The 15,033-nt window shown below is 37.4% G+C and overlaps 1 protein-coding gene across 1 annotated transcript in view; it reads left to right on the top strand.

Annotated features, from left to right (window-relative positions):
• Positions 1-1,648, top strand: part of Gpalpp1 (GPALPP motifs containing 1) — an 82,585-nt gene extending 80,937 nt beyond the window's left edge. Inside the window, exon 8 of the mRNA XM_048800945.1 lies at positions 1,589-1,648. Coding sequence (XP_048656902.1) covers positions 1,589-1,633 — 45 coding nt within the window. The 3' untranslated portion in view covers positions 1,634-1,648. The remainder of the gene's footprint in view (positions 1-1,588) is intronic.
• Positions 1,649-15,033: the final 13,385 nt, after the last annotated feature.

Raw genomic sequence — 15,033 nt, 5'->3', positions numbered from 1 at the left:
GTATAATTATATCAAAATAGATTCTACTGTCATGTATAACCAAAAAGAACCAATAATAAAAGATCTGTTTCCAACAAAGATCACAGCCTGATGTCTCAAGTGAATAGAATATGAATTTTGGAGGGACACTAGTAGACTGAGTACAAATGTGCCTGAGTCATCATTTAATATGCCTTATTTGTAGGCTTATTAACATTTAAAGCAAAAGGAGACACAAAGTATTCCTTTCTGTATAGCTAGCATATGTGAGATACAGTAGGAAGTGATAAAATCATGGAATAAACTCCAAAACAAACTAAACTCTCCTTTAGTGGTACTAACCATAGCATTTTGATGACATTCTGTTGTCTTAGTTCAGACTGCTAAAACAAAGTACCATAGACTGGGTAATTTATAAACAATGGTTCATCAGTAAGGATGCTAGGAAGTCCAAGATCAAGGTGTCAGCAGATTCAGTGTCTGGTGAGGGCTCAGAGCCCTCTGCCTCAAAAATGGTGCCTTCTTTATTCATCCTCGCCTAGCAGAAGTGGTGAACAAGCTCTCCTGGGCCTCTTTGATAAGGGTACAAATTCCATTCTTAAGAGCACCCCTATGACCTTATCATTTCCCAAAGGCCCTACCTCCCAACATCAACATAATGCAGACTATGTTTTAACATATGCAGGAGAACACTCAGACCAAAGCAAATGTTTATGTAATATTTTTTAGTGTTTATTCCCCTATGACTTGGTATAAATTTGCTCCCACTTAATCCACATCTGTAAACATGATGCTATTCCATTGCTTCCAATTAGTATATCTCACTTAATGAAGCTCTCCCCATTTCCCTAAAACGTGAAGCCCAATTTACAAGAGTCCCTCATCTATCTCTGGGGGATTTTTATTCCTCTTCTAGATTAGACACATCTGGATGTGTAACCTGTGGAATAAATTAAATCTAACTGAAACCCATACATATAAATGGAAGGGGGAAAGGGAGGGTGGAGAGAGGAGAGAAAACCATGCTATAGAAAAATATATCCCTAACAGATACAGATACTGGCTGAATGTTTAGTGGCTGAGCATTAAAATCAATATTTCCACTAAGGCAAGATCAAAGCTAAATATGACCAGCAAAGAACAAATTTCTAGAACATAAGACTAAGTTGAGGCTGTTATCAAATTTTTCAATTATTATAAAATTTGGTGGCCTATTGAAAAGTTATTATAGTATAGAACAGCCCTGGCTCCTAGATTGCTCCTGTGGCCACCATACCACACATTTATGTTACTAAATTGTCACTTTTTATTGAAGTTTGATGAGTAGCAAGACTTTTTTTTCCTAGCTCTGCCAATAGAGACTTGGCTGATGGGGATGTTACCACCACAGTATTAAGCTTCCCTTCTTTATTCATAAGGGACTATGGTAAAAACTTACTTTTAGCACCTGTTCTTGAAGATCAGTAGATCATGATAATGCAATTTCACTAAAACCATCTCACAAATTGACAGTCTGGGTACTGCTTGAAAATGCTTTCTGCATATTTTCAGAAGCAGACTTAAGACTGTAATGATGATTTGTATTCTTCCATTTCTAATATTTTGGCAGGCACTTGTGGCTTCACAAGATCACTTGAGAAAATTTTATCCTTAAGCCTTGGAAGCATACAATGGAAAGCATAATTCACATGACTGGTAAGAACAAACTGTGTTTCAGATACTCCTATTTTCTCTACCACTTCTTTTCTTCATACTTTTATTCTTTATTATGCATGGATCATAAGTGATTGTCATAATGGAGGTTATTTTTGCTTGTGAAATTTTTAAGGAGCAAAGTTGCTATGATAGTATAAAATTAAAATTTGGTCTCATAAAATGTGAAGAAATCTTTACAAGGACTTTTAAAAATAAAAAAAAAAAATAGGGCTGGGAGTGAGTGGTGGAATGAATTTTTAGTAGAGGCCCTGGGTTTGATCTCTAGCACCACACACAAAATAAAATTAAATGAATAAACAAAACTATGGTTTAAATTTAATTGAATACAAAAGAATCATATAAATTCTAAAACAGACACACACACACACACACACACACACACACACACACACTGGCCATTATGCCTCAGTCTATCATAGTGAGAAGATAGACAACTTGACGTTCAGACATCCACCAACTGGGGAGAAGATTTGAGGTGTGGTCCTGCTTTGAGAATGAGTACCTCCTTGAATTTTGAGCTTTGCGTTCTTTAATTACCTCACCCTAGGTTGGACTCATGCATCTCCATAGCATCCCTGTGACAATGTATAGTGGTCTTTCTGGCACTTGTTATGGTAGGACAATGTGATTTCGGGAGAAAGGCTGGATAGGTTTAGCATAGACTCAGGAGTCTGTGAGGAGTGACAGGGAAGAGAAATCAAGCCAGAACTCCTCAGGAGGAACTCTTTCCTCCTGGAGTTTTTCCTCCAGCAGCCTTCCAACCTTCTTCAAAACAAACTCACTCGTTTCTGAAGCCACATGTTCAGTTGCCATTATGAGACTTTCAACAACCTCTCTTTTGTGGTGAGTCCCCTGTTTTCTGATCTCATGTCTTCCCCTTCTTGGTGTTCTGCTAGACTGTTTTGGAGAATATCCTCCAATACCTCTCTGAGAAAGGACTCTTGGGAGGTTGTATTTTGAGAACTTCTATGGCTGAATATTTCTTTATTTCTTCACCGAATCATTGATAATTAGGCTGGGAATAGAACTCTTGTTTGGAAGTTATGTCTTTACAGAATGTTGATCAGTGACTCATTAATACCTTCTGCTTCCAACGCAGCTATTGAGAAAACGACAACATTTTTATTTCTTATCCTTTATTTGTGGTCTGATACCTACCACCTGCCCTGCCCAAGAATCCCTTAGAATTCACTCTTGGTATATACCTTTACATATTGATTGTGCTGGTTAGTCCAAGAACATTGATTCAAATATTTAAAGTTTTCTCTTAAATTCCTTTTTGTCCTGTTTGTTGAGGTTTCTGTCTGTCATGCTGATGACCTGAACTGAAGAGTGCTTAGTGATCCCTATATGTCCATTCTCACTAAAGAGCGAATCACTAAAAGTCTCGATAGCTTTCTGTGCTTCTGATGACAATGGAATAACTGTGATCATGTTTACTCTTCTACTAAAACAAACAAACCAAAAAAATGGATAACAATGATTTTCAGACTTTAAGCATCAGGTAGCACTATCTCAGAGAACACTGTCTCAGAGGACAGACAAGATAAACACTACTGATAAACATACTGCTTTTAACAAGTTTGCAAAATATTAGATCAATATTAAAAAAATCAGTTGTTTTTACATGGATTAGCTATCATCAGAAATGAAGCTTTTATCACAATACAAAATTCTTGTCAAAGCATTTGCAAGAACAGTATACTGAAAAAAAGTAAAGACATAAATAGTGAGATACAACATGTTCATTGATTGTAAGACTCAATATTATCAAGAAGATAATTCTTTCAAACTTGACCTATAGAGTCAATGTAATCCTAGTAAAAATCCCAGAAGTTTTTTTTTTTTTTTTTGCAGAAATCAGCAAGCTGTTTCTAAAATTCACATGGAAATGCAAAGAAACTAGTCAAAGAAATTTCATAAAAAAAAAAAAAAGTTGGAGGACTTGCTACTTGATTTAAAGACTTCAAATTATAGTTATCAAGACAGTGAGTAAAGGTAAACATACAGATCAACGAGACACAACATAAATATTGGTCATACGTGACACAAATAGTCAACTATTTTTGACAATTCAAGGTGGGGAGCCAGGCATGGTGGTGCACACCTATAATCTCAGCTGATTGGGAGGCTGAAGCAGGAGGATTTCGAGTTCAAAGCCAGACTCATCAACTTAGCAAGATCCTAAAGCAACTCAATGAGACCCTGTCTCTAAATAAAATATTTTAAAAAACAGCTGGGGATGTGGTTCAGTGGTTAAGCACCACTGGGTTCAGTCCCTGGTACCAATAATAAAAAATTTAAAAAAGACAATTCAAAGGGGGAATAGACAATCTTTTTGATTAACAATTCTAAAATATTAGAATTGGCATATGCAAAAACAAAACAAAAATGAAAAACAACTCTCATTTAACACCATAAGTAAAAATTACTTAAAAAATTATAAAGCTTCTAAGAGAAAACACAAGAGGAAATCTTAATGACCCTGTGTAGCAAATTGTTTTATACAATAAAACATGAATTATGAGATAAAGTTTTGATAAATGGAAGTTCATTAAAATTACTTTTGCTCTTCAAAAGACAAGACAATGAAAAAGCAAGCAACAAATAGATAATATTCACAAGGCACATTATTGATGGGGAATTTAGAATATATCAGGAAATTTTACAACTCAGTAACACAAGATAATCCAATAAAAATGAGTAAAATATTTGAACAAACATTTCACAAAAGAAGATATATAGATGGCAATAAGTACAAGAAAAGATAATCAATATCATTAATCATTAGGAAAATTCAAATTAAAACCACAATGAAATATCATTACAATCATATTAAAGTATAAAGAATGGTTTAAAAGCTGAGCACAGTGGTGCATACCTGTAATCTGAGTGACTCAGAAGGGAAGGCTGAGGCAGAAGGATTACAAGTTCAAAGCCAGCCTCAGCAACTTAGCTAGCCCCCGTCTCAAGATTAAAAAATAAAAAATAAAAAGGTCTAGATGTGAGACAGTGGCCAAGCTCCCTGAGTTCAATCCCAGGTATCACACACACACAAGGAATGGCTGAAGTATAAATTCTGACCATACCAATATTGCAAAATTATGAAGCAATTGAAACTTCCATACATTCATTGTTGGTAGGAATATTTTGTTTAAAAATGAAGCAACTATTTTGGAAAACAGTTTGATACTTTCTTTAAGTTACCTGTGTACTGGACCTATTCTGTGGCCCAGTCATTCTAATCCTAAGTGTTTATCCAAAAGAAACAAGGTTCACATCAAGACTTGTACACATATGTTAATAGCACTTTGTCTCTGATGTCCCTATCATACATTACTTACACCTCAACAAAAATATAAAATAAAGCCGATTGAATCTGTGTGTGTAAGTTGATTAAAAGGCTTACTGTGTTGAACTGTCTCTGCATTTTTCTTCCTGGAAAGGATTATACACAATTATACTTATACTTTGTCTAATCTAAATTTACTAATATTTAAACAATTAATGTTCCTTTAAATATTCACAAGCTATTAACATAACTAATAAATCAAATGATTTTACAAATGAGTTTTACAAATGAGTTTTCTCCAAGCAAACACTAATTGCAAATCTAGTCAATTAAATTCCTTAAAGTCTAATGACTTAGGTTCCTTTAAATGCAGAAATTACTTTAAAAACAAGAAAAACATTTAAATATCTTAATGATTATAAAACTAATCAGAATACTCATAATAAACAGATAAAACTTATTAATACTATGTATTTAAATATATTTTTATTGTATCTATAGTTACCTATGTTTGTTTATTCTCCATATCTATAGCCTACCTTATTTTTCTTATTGTTTTATTTCTTTCTAGGAGCAAAGATTTAATATGAAATTCCAAGAAGTGTTTATTTTCAGGCAGGCCAACATTGTGGATTCAGGTTGATAGCTGACATTTTAGGACTGAGGACTCTTGGCAGGGTGATTTTCAGCCCATTATCCAATGGGTTAGTTCTCTTGTTAGAGCTCATTACATCAGAAATTTTACAATAATTGGCCCTGACCAAACAGCATGGGTTTGATTTCTTGGACCCTAGTGTTTTTCACAGAGTGCTTTTCCTGAGTCTTCTCTATAACACAACCTAAATCACCTATTTTGCAACTTCTTTTTAAAAAATATTTTAGTTGCAGGTGAACACAATACCTTTATTTGGTTTATTTTTTATATATTTATGTGGTGTGAGGATCAAACCCAGTGCCTCATGTATGCAAGGCAAGTGCTCTATGCTGAGCTAGAACCCTAGCTCCTATTTTGCAACTTCTTATTGCATGATAAGCCTGACTTGACTTGCTGAAGTCTTAAGTCTTTGGTAAAGCTGTTTTACTAAAACAACTTTTTCATGACAAGCAGTATCAGGACATCTGTTCTCTGGGGGTAGTCCCTCTTTCCAAGAAGGAAACCTATAGACTCCTGTCTGGATAGCTGCTAACATGCTAGGAGCTAGGCAGTCTACTTGGATGCTACTGTTCCAATGCAACCCTCACACTTCCAGTTTGGGTCTTCATCCCTACCTTCTACAGAGTCCTGTGTTCCTGATTCAGTGTCTCCTCTTTTGATTTCTCTAGAAAATAGTTTGTCTCCAGACAGTGAGAAAGGATACAAGGTTGAGCTCTCAGGATATGTGTGGGAGATAATTTGCAGAACTATCCAACTGGTTTGCCAATAGATTTTTAACAAATTACAGGGGTTTCACCCTGTTCATCCTTCCTGCTTTCCATAAAACCTGATGACTATGCTGGTCAGCTTTATGTTACTGAAACAAAACACTTGAGATAATAAACTTATAAAAACCAAAGGGTTTCATTTCATAGTTTCTTGGCCCTATTCTTTTGGTACATCATGGTAGAAGTGCATGCCAGTAGAAGCCTATTCACCTCATCGCAGCCTAGAAACAAAGAGAGACAGGAAGTGTTTGGGGTTCCAATATCCCCTTCAAGGCATGGCCCCAGTGACCTAAATTCCTTTCACTAGGCCCCACCTCCTAAAGTGTTTCATTCTTTTAAAAGCACCATAGGCTGGTTGCCAGGCCTTTAACACATGGGCCTTTGGAGGACACTCAGGGTCTAGACTCTAGCAATGCCTTTCAGGCAAACCACTTGCCTTTTGTAGGTCTCTGTGGCCAATTCTGTCAGATATCCACTACGTCAAGTGTTCCTCTTCCTTGCTCACAAGATATCCATTATCTCTAAGACAGCCAGATGCCCAGCTTCAGGTGAGACACACACTTTCTCAAGCTCCATTGTAGCCACAAGAGACCACTATAACTAGAAGTCTGAGCTTCCCCTTTGCTCATTCTTTCTTCAATGCAGATATATGATAAATGGAGCTGTAAGAACCAACCTGTGGCCATGAGGCAAACTAAAGTCAGCAAGATGGGGAGTGCTGAGCAGAAAGACAGAGCCTGGCATAGGTGTAGAGTTGAGCTGAGGCCAGTAACCATGTTCCACTAGACCTCTTGAGGCCAAAGAAAATAAACTCTTATATACTGAAGCTTTGGCTTGTCGTGTATTCCGTTACTCATGGCTGAATGCATCCCTAACTGATGCAAAAGCCTCCTTCCTTAGGCACTCAAACTGTGCCTTCCACTGCTGAGTCAGTTTTCCTCTTCTATTTTATTTTTTAAATGTATTCACTTATTTTTGAGATAGAGTCTTGCTACATTGCCAGCTGGCCTTGAACTTCCAGGCTCACACATTCCTCCTGCTCAACCTCTCAGTGCTGCAACTACAGACATGAACCATGACACTCAGTCTATAGCCTTCTATTTTCTAGTTTCTAAAACAGTGCTGAACTATTTCTTTGTTTTCCCCTTCACTGTTCTCTTTGTCCTTTTTCATACATGTAGAATTCTTGCAGACAGAACTTGGGGGATGAAGATATAAATATATGGTTATTCAGCCATATTTAACTGGAAGTTCTTCAATAACCTCTCAATTCCTAGTCCCCCACCCATCACCATTTAAGTGTAATAAATCTTGCCTTAAAACTCATCTGCTTAAATCCATGTGGTTTTGTTACATGAAGGTAACAGTGAGTTGCTCTCAAGACTTGGAAAAGTTAAATGCCACGTGAGATGGATGGGAGAAGAATGAGCTCATTGTCCCACCTCTCACCATTTTCCTGGGGAAACTCCCTCGGGCACAAGTCACCATGCTGAATAGCTGCAGGTTATTGCTCTGTATGTCTTTTGGGTGAAAAGGTAATTAAGAAGTACTGTGTGAAGGGATTTCTGCAAAAAGAGAAGGGAATGGAACCAAAGAGTGGTGGAAAATACAAGCAAAATGTGAAGTCAATAAAGAGCTTGTGATTTATGCTGACAAAAGAGCTGGACAGAGTGAGGTTTTGTTGTTGCTAGGGAGAACTAAGAAATAGTGATGGTGACTGTGCTGAGCACTGTAATGTGCTACCCACAGAGAGCCCTTCAGATGATCAGCATTTTCTGAGCTAGACAAAGGTCAAGCTCCTTCCGAGGGCAGCACATATCCAATAACTGATTAATGGAGGGTATCTTAGAACGAACTGCAATAATAAAATACCATAAACTGGGTAATTTAAACAACAGGCACTTATTCTTTTCCCACAGTTTTGGAAGCTGAAATCCCAGACCAGGGTGCCATCATGGTCAGGTTCTTGGTGAGGGCTCTCTTCCTGGCTTGCAGACAGTCGCCTTCTCATTGAGGACTCACATGGTGAAAAGTGAGAGAGAGCAAGGTCCTTTCTTCTTTATATAAGGACACTAATTCCATCCTGGGTGCCCTACCCACATGACCTCATCTAAACTTAATTACTCTTCAAAGGCCCCATCTCCAAATCCCATTGCATTGGAGATTAGAACTTTAAGAAATGAATTTTAGGGGACACCATTATCCAGTCTGTAAGAGAAGAGAGAAAAAGATTTGGCCCATTCAAAACAATCCTGAAGGACTCTTCTAATTTCAGAGCTGGCTGAGAATTTTGCATCCACTCACAGCTCCATTTCTCCCTGTATCCATCTTTCTTCCTCCTGCTTCCTTCCAGGAGTGCTGATCCTGAGGATTCCTTAATTGACATGCTTGTGGTGATATTTCTTAAAGTCTTTACAGTTGAGAAATCATACCGAGAACAGTACCTAACACCTGCTTAGCAGTTTTTGTTTTGTTTTTTTGTACAATGAATTATACCCAGGGGCACTTAATCCTGAGCCACATCTCCAGCCCTTTTTATTTTTTTTTATTTTGAGACAGAGTCTCACCAAGGGCCTTGCTAAGCTTAGGGCCTTGCTAAGCTGCTGAGGTTGGCTTTAAAATTCTGATCCTCATGCCTCAGCATCCAGAGCTACTGGAATTACAGGTGTGGGCCACCACACCCAGCCTGCTTTGCATTTTACAAGTAACTTTTGACAACATGTTCCCATTCTCTGCTTTAATTCTCACACAAAAATTTGTTTTTCTGCTTAGGATAAAAAATCCTGAAGGTCAGAGAGGGTACCACCCAGGGCTGTGCAGCTTATTAGAAACAAGACTGGGATTATCTTGGTCTCCCAACTCTGACCTTGAGGGGGTGGGCAAATCTGAAAAAGCAAAACAAGGAAACAAATAACAAAACAGGCCTTTGCCACAGGCCAGGTTAGAGAATCTGGTACCAGAGACTGACTGCTTGTGCTTTTCTTTTCTGTAACAAACCTGTCAGTCATGAAAGCACACTCATTAAGATGCCAACATGTTACCCTCCAAGGCCAGCAGCACTCAAAACACTAAAGAAACGAGTGGAATCTTAAAATGTCGGCTGCCCTAATGAGTTTTCAGTTTTTCTCTCTGGGAAAGTAACAAGCAAAGCTGCTGTAATTCTTTCCAAGCAATAGGGCACCTAGGACACAGAGATGCCAATAGTCTCCTTAGCAACCATCCAAAATCGAGTTGCTGGAAGATGAAATCCTGATCTCTATTCATGCAGCAGATCACATGGGGTCAGGTACTGTTTATCTCTTTAGCAGAAACCACCAGGCACTGGGATTTTAATTGCATCCTTAAGATCAGCAAAAATAAAAAAAGAAGATGAAGTAAACAGGAGAAATGGGTGCAGCTCCTAATGAGCATGTATTGAACATAAAACATTCAGCTAGCTTCTTTGAGGCATGTACTTTTATACAGTGTGCCTCAGAAGCCATTGCAGATGGGCGTACACACAGACACACACACACACACACACGCACACACACACACACACACCTTTAAGGCTTCAGACGCTGCCTGCTCTTCATTATAATTTGAAACTCACCAACCAAGCTCATTATGTAAATGTTTGGTTCAGGAGGATTTTTTTAGCTACATAACCATTTGACTATTATGTGTTTGCTTCACCCAGAATTGCTTTTTAACAATCTTCTAAAAGACCACAATACTGAGCAATCCTGGAAGCATAAGGGCTATAAATCAATGTTATCCTTTTTCATTAAAACAGCCTTGCCGAGGGAGCAGGTGGTGACTGGTCATATCACCAACTGCTGAGTCCTTGACAGATGGGGGTTTAAATGCTATTTTTCTGTTGCTTTTCTGAACACTATTTCATTTATTAATTTAACAAATATTTATTGATATGCTTTTTCTATTCATGTGTCAAGCACTCATTAAGACTTAAAAGTACTGATACTTAATGGTATAAATTAGTTGACAAAATTTCTCTACCAATAATTCGGACAATATTGTTTAATCACATTTACATACATTGAAAGAACCAGAGATGTGACTGGGCAGAAGAAGACCTGTTTCTCATATGAATAAAAGTTAATACTATTTTCAAGGGTCAATAAAGGAGCCATTTTGTAAAAAGGACAAAGTTTCTTGTCTTACAAATCAATTTTTCCTTTAGCCTTTGAAAAGAGTTGCTTTAGAAATCTACCCTCTGAAGGAAAGGAAATGACATTTTAAAATAATAGCTTTAACTTTTCTTTTCTTTTTTCTTTCTTTTTTTTTTTTTTCCTGGCTGCTAACTGAAGGAGCTAGACCAAAGACAGTCTGCTTGGGAGACCTGGTGCTTCTGAATAGGAAAGGAGGTTAGCCCTACCGGTTTCTGTTCCTCCATTTCTTGCTTTATCTTCCTTCTTTCTTTTGTTTCCCTCCCCATTTTCTTTTTTCCTGTCCAAGGCCCTATTAATGGAACTTAAAAGATAAAAACGTTTCTAGTTCCATGGCTGGTGGCAAATAGCAGCAAGTTTTAGCTTCACAATTATGGATGGACTTGTACCATTTTTTCTAGCTTTCCCTGAGGGCTATTGTTAGAGATATAATTTGGAAGATACCCAGCCGATGCTTGACATGCTGTCAGAATCTCACTGTTTCTAAAATACTGTGAAATTTCCCAGTGATTTGTGGAGCAATTTTGAAAGTCAAGTCAGAGAATCTCTGAATCCTTACGGAGGGGGATCTGTAGCAAGCTGACGGGGGTGGCAGTGGGTGTTTAATGTATGTGTATATTCTTTTACTCCAATTTTAAGTAAGTAGGTTTCTGATCTTGAGGAAATGTTTCCCCTACTCTCTCTGATATCTGTCTTCATCTGCAAAGTCACAAGATTCTATAACTACTATTGTAAAAAAAAAAAAAAAAAGGCCAGAGAAAAATAATTCAATCTGTCGTGAAGTCAGATTAAGAAAAATAAAACTTTAAAGCTGGAAGAGAATAGAAAATTTGTTTTATTTTGTTCATTGGTCCATTGCCAGTGCAATGAATATTCAATAAATATTTATGAAATGAGAATATATGAATTAACCATGTTACTCTTTCCTACTTTACAGATGGGAAATCTGAAGTCAGAAGGATGAATGATCTACCTACAGTTTCACAGGAAATTGGGGGAGCTAGAATTCTAAACCAGGCCTCTTGAATTTCCCTATACACAGGAATCACCTGGGGATGTTAAAATGCAGATTCCAATATAGTGAGTCTGGGATAGGGCTCTAAATTCTGCGTTTTTAACAAAGCACAAAGTTGACTCTGTATTATTAGTCCAGAGACCACACTTTGAACTGCAAGTTTCCAAAACAGACATTTCAAATTTCTTCTTCTTCAAATACCTTCATTTTATTTATTTTTGTTTATGTGGTTCTGGGGATTGAACCCAGGGCCTTGCAGGTGCTAGGAAAGCGCTCTGCCACTGAGCCACAACCCCAGCCTTCAAATTTCTTATAAGTATTTCCATGTTAAAACGTACATAATTGGGTTTTCCTATGTAGCAGCTCTTTTGTTTTATTCATTAAAGTCGTGATTTAAAAATTGGATTGTTACGATTGGCGTTGCAAATGAGGATTTGGGGACTGTATACCAAATGAACAGACTTTAGTTGCCAAGAGGCATTTAAAAAAGAGAGTTCTTAATCTGCTTCCATTTATGAAATTGTCATTTCTTTCACTCCCAACAGAACTTTGGCTGATTTAGGCCTCTCTGGGCAGATACTCCTAGAGGGAGTACATTTACTTTCATAGGTATGTTTGCCTCTTGAGTTCTAAGAAGAGATTTCTAAGAGTGCAGAGAGGTGTTACTCCCACGTGTTGACAGAGAGAGCCTTTATTAGTTATGTGAGCTTTATGAAAAGCTGCATCTCTAGAAGGGTCCAAAGTGGTTAACTGGACCTAAGATTCAGAATGGAACCCCAGAGCCACTGGACAAGAGTACTCTGTGTAAAACCACCCTTCTGAGACACTCCGATCTTCAGGTCTGGAGTGATCTATCCATAGCAACAGACCGAGTTAAAAATTACCTCTTTATGAGAGGGAGGGAATTGGATGGAAAGTTACTCTTGTTGCCATCTAGCCATGGGATTCATGTGACATCACCTGCACCACATTCTGTGTTTGAAGTGAGTCACAAGGTCTGACACTCATCAAGAGGAGAGAAACTAGGCTTCACATTTTGAAGGAAGAAGTGATCAAGGAATTGGGGCAAGTCACCTGATAGACAAACCAATGGTAGTGGCAGTTGTCCAGGAAGACGGGCATTAACTCAAGTCTAATAGTGGCTTGTTGTATCATTCTGCCAGCAAGTACAGAATTATAGTCTCCATTTTTCTTGCTTGGTAGAATTAAAATAACACATAGAGAGCTCATCTGTATTCAAGTAGTTCTATGGCAGGTGCAACATATTCACCCTAGTCCGCTTCTTCACATAAGAGGATATTGGTTAAATCTGTTTGATACAGAGAGGAAGTTTTATTCTAGCATTTGTCTCTTTACCACCTGCCAAACCCAGTACCACAACCAATGCAGAAAATCAGGATTTTAGGTGCACTTTGGAAAAACCACTGGTGACCTACATTTTAGGTTGAGAAAAGATAATGAGAGGAAGCCTCATAAAGTTTAAAAAAGATAATGAATAAGCTGAGTCTAAAGAGTCACAGTAATTATTTCATTTAGAAGATGTTAAGAGAGGAGAAAAATCTATTGAAAACAAATCTGCAATTGAGTTACATAAAACAAACAACTCTCAATTATAACTTTTGTAAGACTAATGGTCAATTCCAATTCTTCATCTGGTTTCTTAGTAGCTAGTGGATTTATGATTTACAAAGAAGATGCTTGACCCCAGGGAAAGCAATTAACATTCTTTTCACAACATAGCTTTCATTGCTGAAGGTCTTGGAAAGCTGCAAGGAATTGTAAAAGAATCAATATAACAAAAATCAATTTAAAATGTGATTTATATAACACTCTCTGGATTTGGGAAATAGGCAAATTCTTATTATCTTATTAATGAGGGGCACATAGGAACAAAGGAATATAAAATGAAAGTAACTACTAATGGCTTTCTTTCCTACTATAGTTGTGTCTGAGCCTTGAAGCCATAAAAATAAATAGCAATGGAGCAGAAACATTACTAATCACTGTCTCCTCTCAGGAGTCATTCTATCTGATCAGTTCTGTTCTCGCAAGTATAATGTGAATTTACTGGTCCTGAGACATTGTAGGAATGTGTCAACATGGGACAGGTAGTTATACAGCAGACTTGTGACCATCCCAGATTATTTCCACTTAGTGGCCAGCCTGTGAGTTATCTATGTCCATGGAGTTGAATGTGTATCCAAGCAAACCATCTAGCTGGTACTTGAATTCTTCTAGTTTAGCATTCAAGTAGTTGAATAAAAAAGATGGTGCCTTTTTGTCTGGATGCTATTTTCTTGTAGGCAAGGCAACAGAAATCCATTTTGTAAGAATAAAAACAATTAGACTATCAACCACATGGGAATTTGGGAGCTTCAATTGTAATAATGGGCCATGGAAGTTTTTCTTGATGAATGATCAAGCAATTTTTGGGAAAATCAAAACAAAGAAGACTCTAGTTTTGGAATGAAGGGATAAAGAAGATGTGAACATGGGCATCAGAGCATTACAAATGAATTGAGAGCTGATGTCCCTGGGGTATTCTTTCAGGGATCAGGATGCATTTTTTTTTTAATATTTATTTCTTAATTGTAATTGGACACAATATCTTTATTTATTTATTTTTATGTGGTGCTGAGGATTGAACCCAGGGCCTCGCACATACTAGGGGAGCACTCTACCACTGAGCCACAATCCCAGTCTTTTCAGATGCATTTTTGAATCCAAGTACACATTGACCAACTACCCAGCCTTCACATGATGAAAGTCTCTCATGCATGCCTTCACATAAGTTTTTATGCTATATCTCATGGGAACAATGACGAGAAAATTTCTCCAGAGAAGTAATAACAACTTTACAACCTCTAATGAATTACTAGGTCTGGTCAATGCTTATTAATGACTGCTTGTATCACAGAAAGAATGAAGGAGGTTATGTGCCTCATGCTGGAAGTGCACAAGGCCACACATGAGTAAATTGTTTTTTTCCCCACTGAAATCAGACCTGAGTTTGATCATGCCTGGAAATCTAACTCATATGTTTAGAAAATACAAGGAAGGAAGAAAGTAACATCAAACATGAGGCCTTAGGGAATCAATCAGAAAAACCCAGAATGTAAAAAGCTGTACAGGACGAATAATCTAGTTTCTTCAACAATGGGGAAGAGCAAAGGATAGAGAGGAGGAGGTAAGGAACAGGAGGGGGAAGGAGAGAAGGTAGTGGAGAAGGGAATAGAACCAAGAGACATAAAAATCAATCAAATTGTATGGCCCTTGTTTGGATCTCAATCTAAACAGACTATAATTGTGTTTGTATATATATAAATGCATATATATTTATAATATATATCGATATATACAGTGTATGTACATATATGTATGTGTGTGCATATATATGTGTGTGGGTATGTGTGTGGGTATGTATATATATATGTGTGTGT

This window comes from Marmota marmota, unplaced genomic scaffold, assembly GCF_001458135.2.
Source record: "Marmota marmota marmota unplaced genomic scaffold, marMar, whole genome shotgun sequence".
Taxonomy (NCBI): Eukaryota; Metazoa; Chordata; class Mammalia; order Rodentia; family Sciuridae; genus Marmota; species Marmota marmota.
Note: the sequence above shows the minus strand (reverse complement) of the source record. Positions and strands in the feature narration are given on the sequence as shown.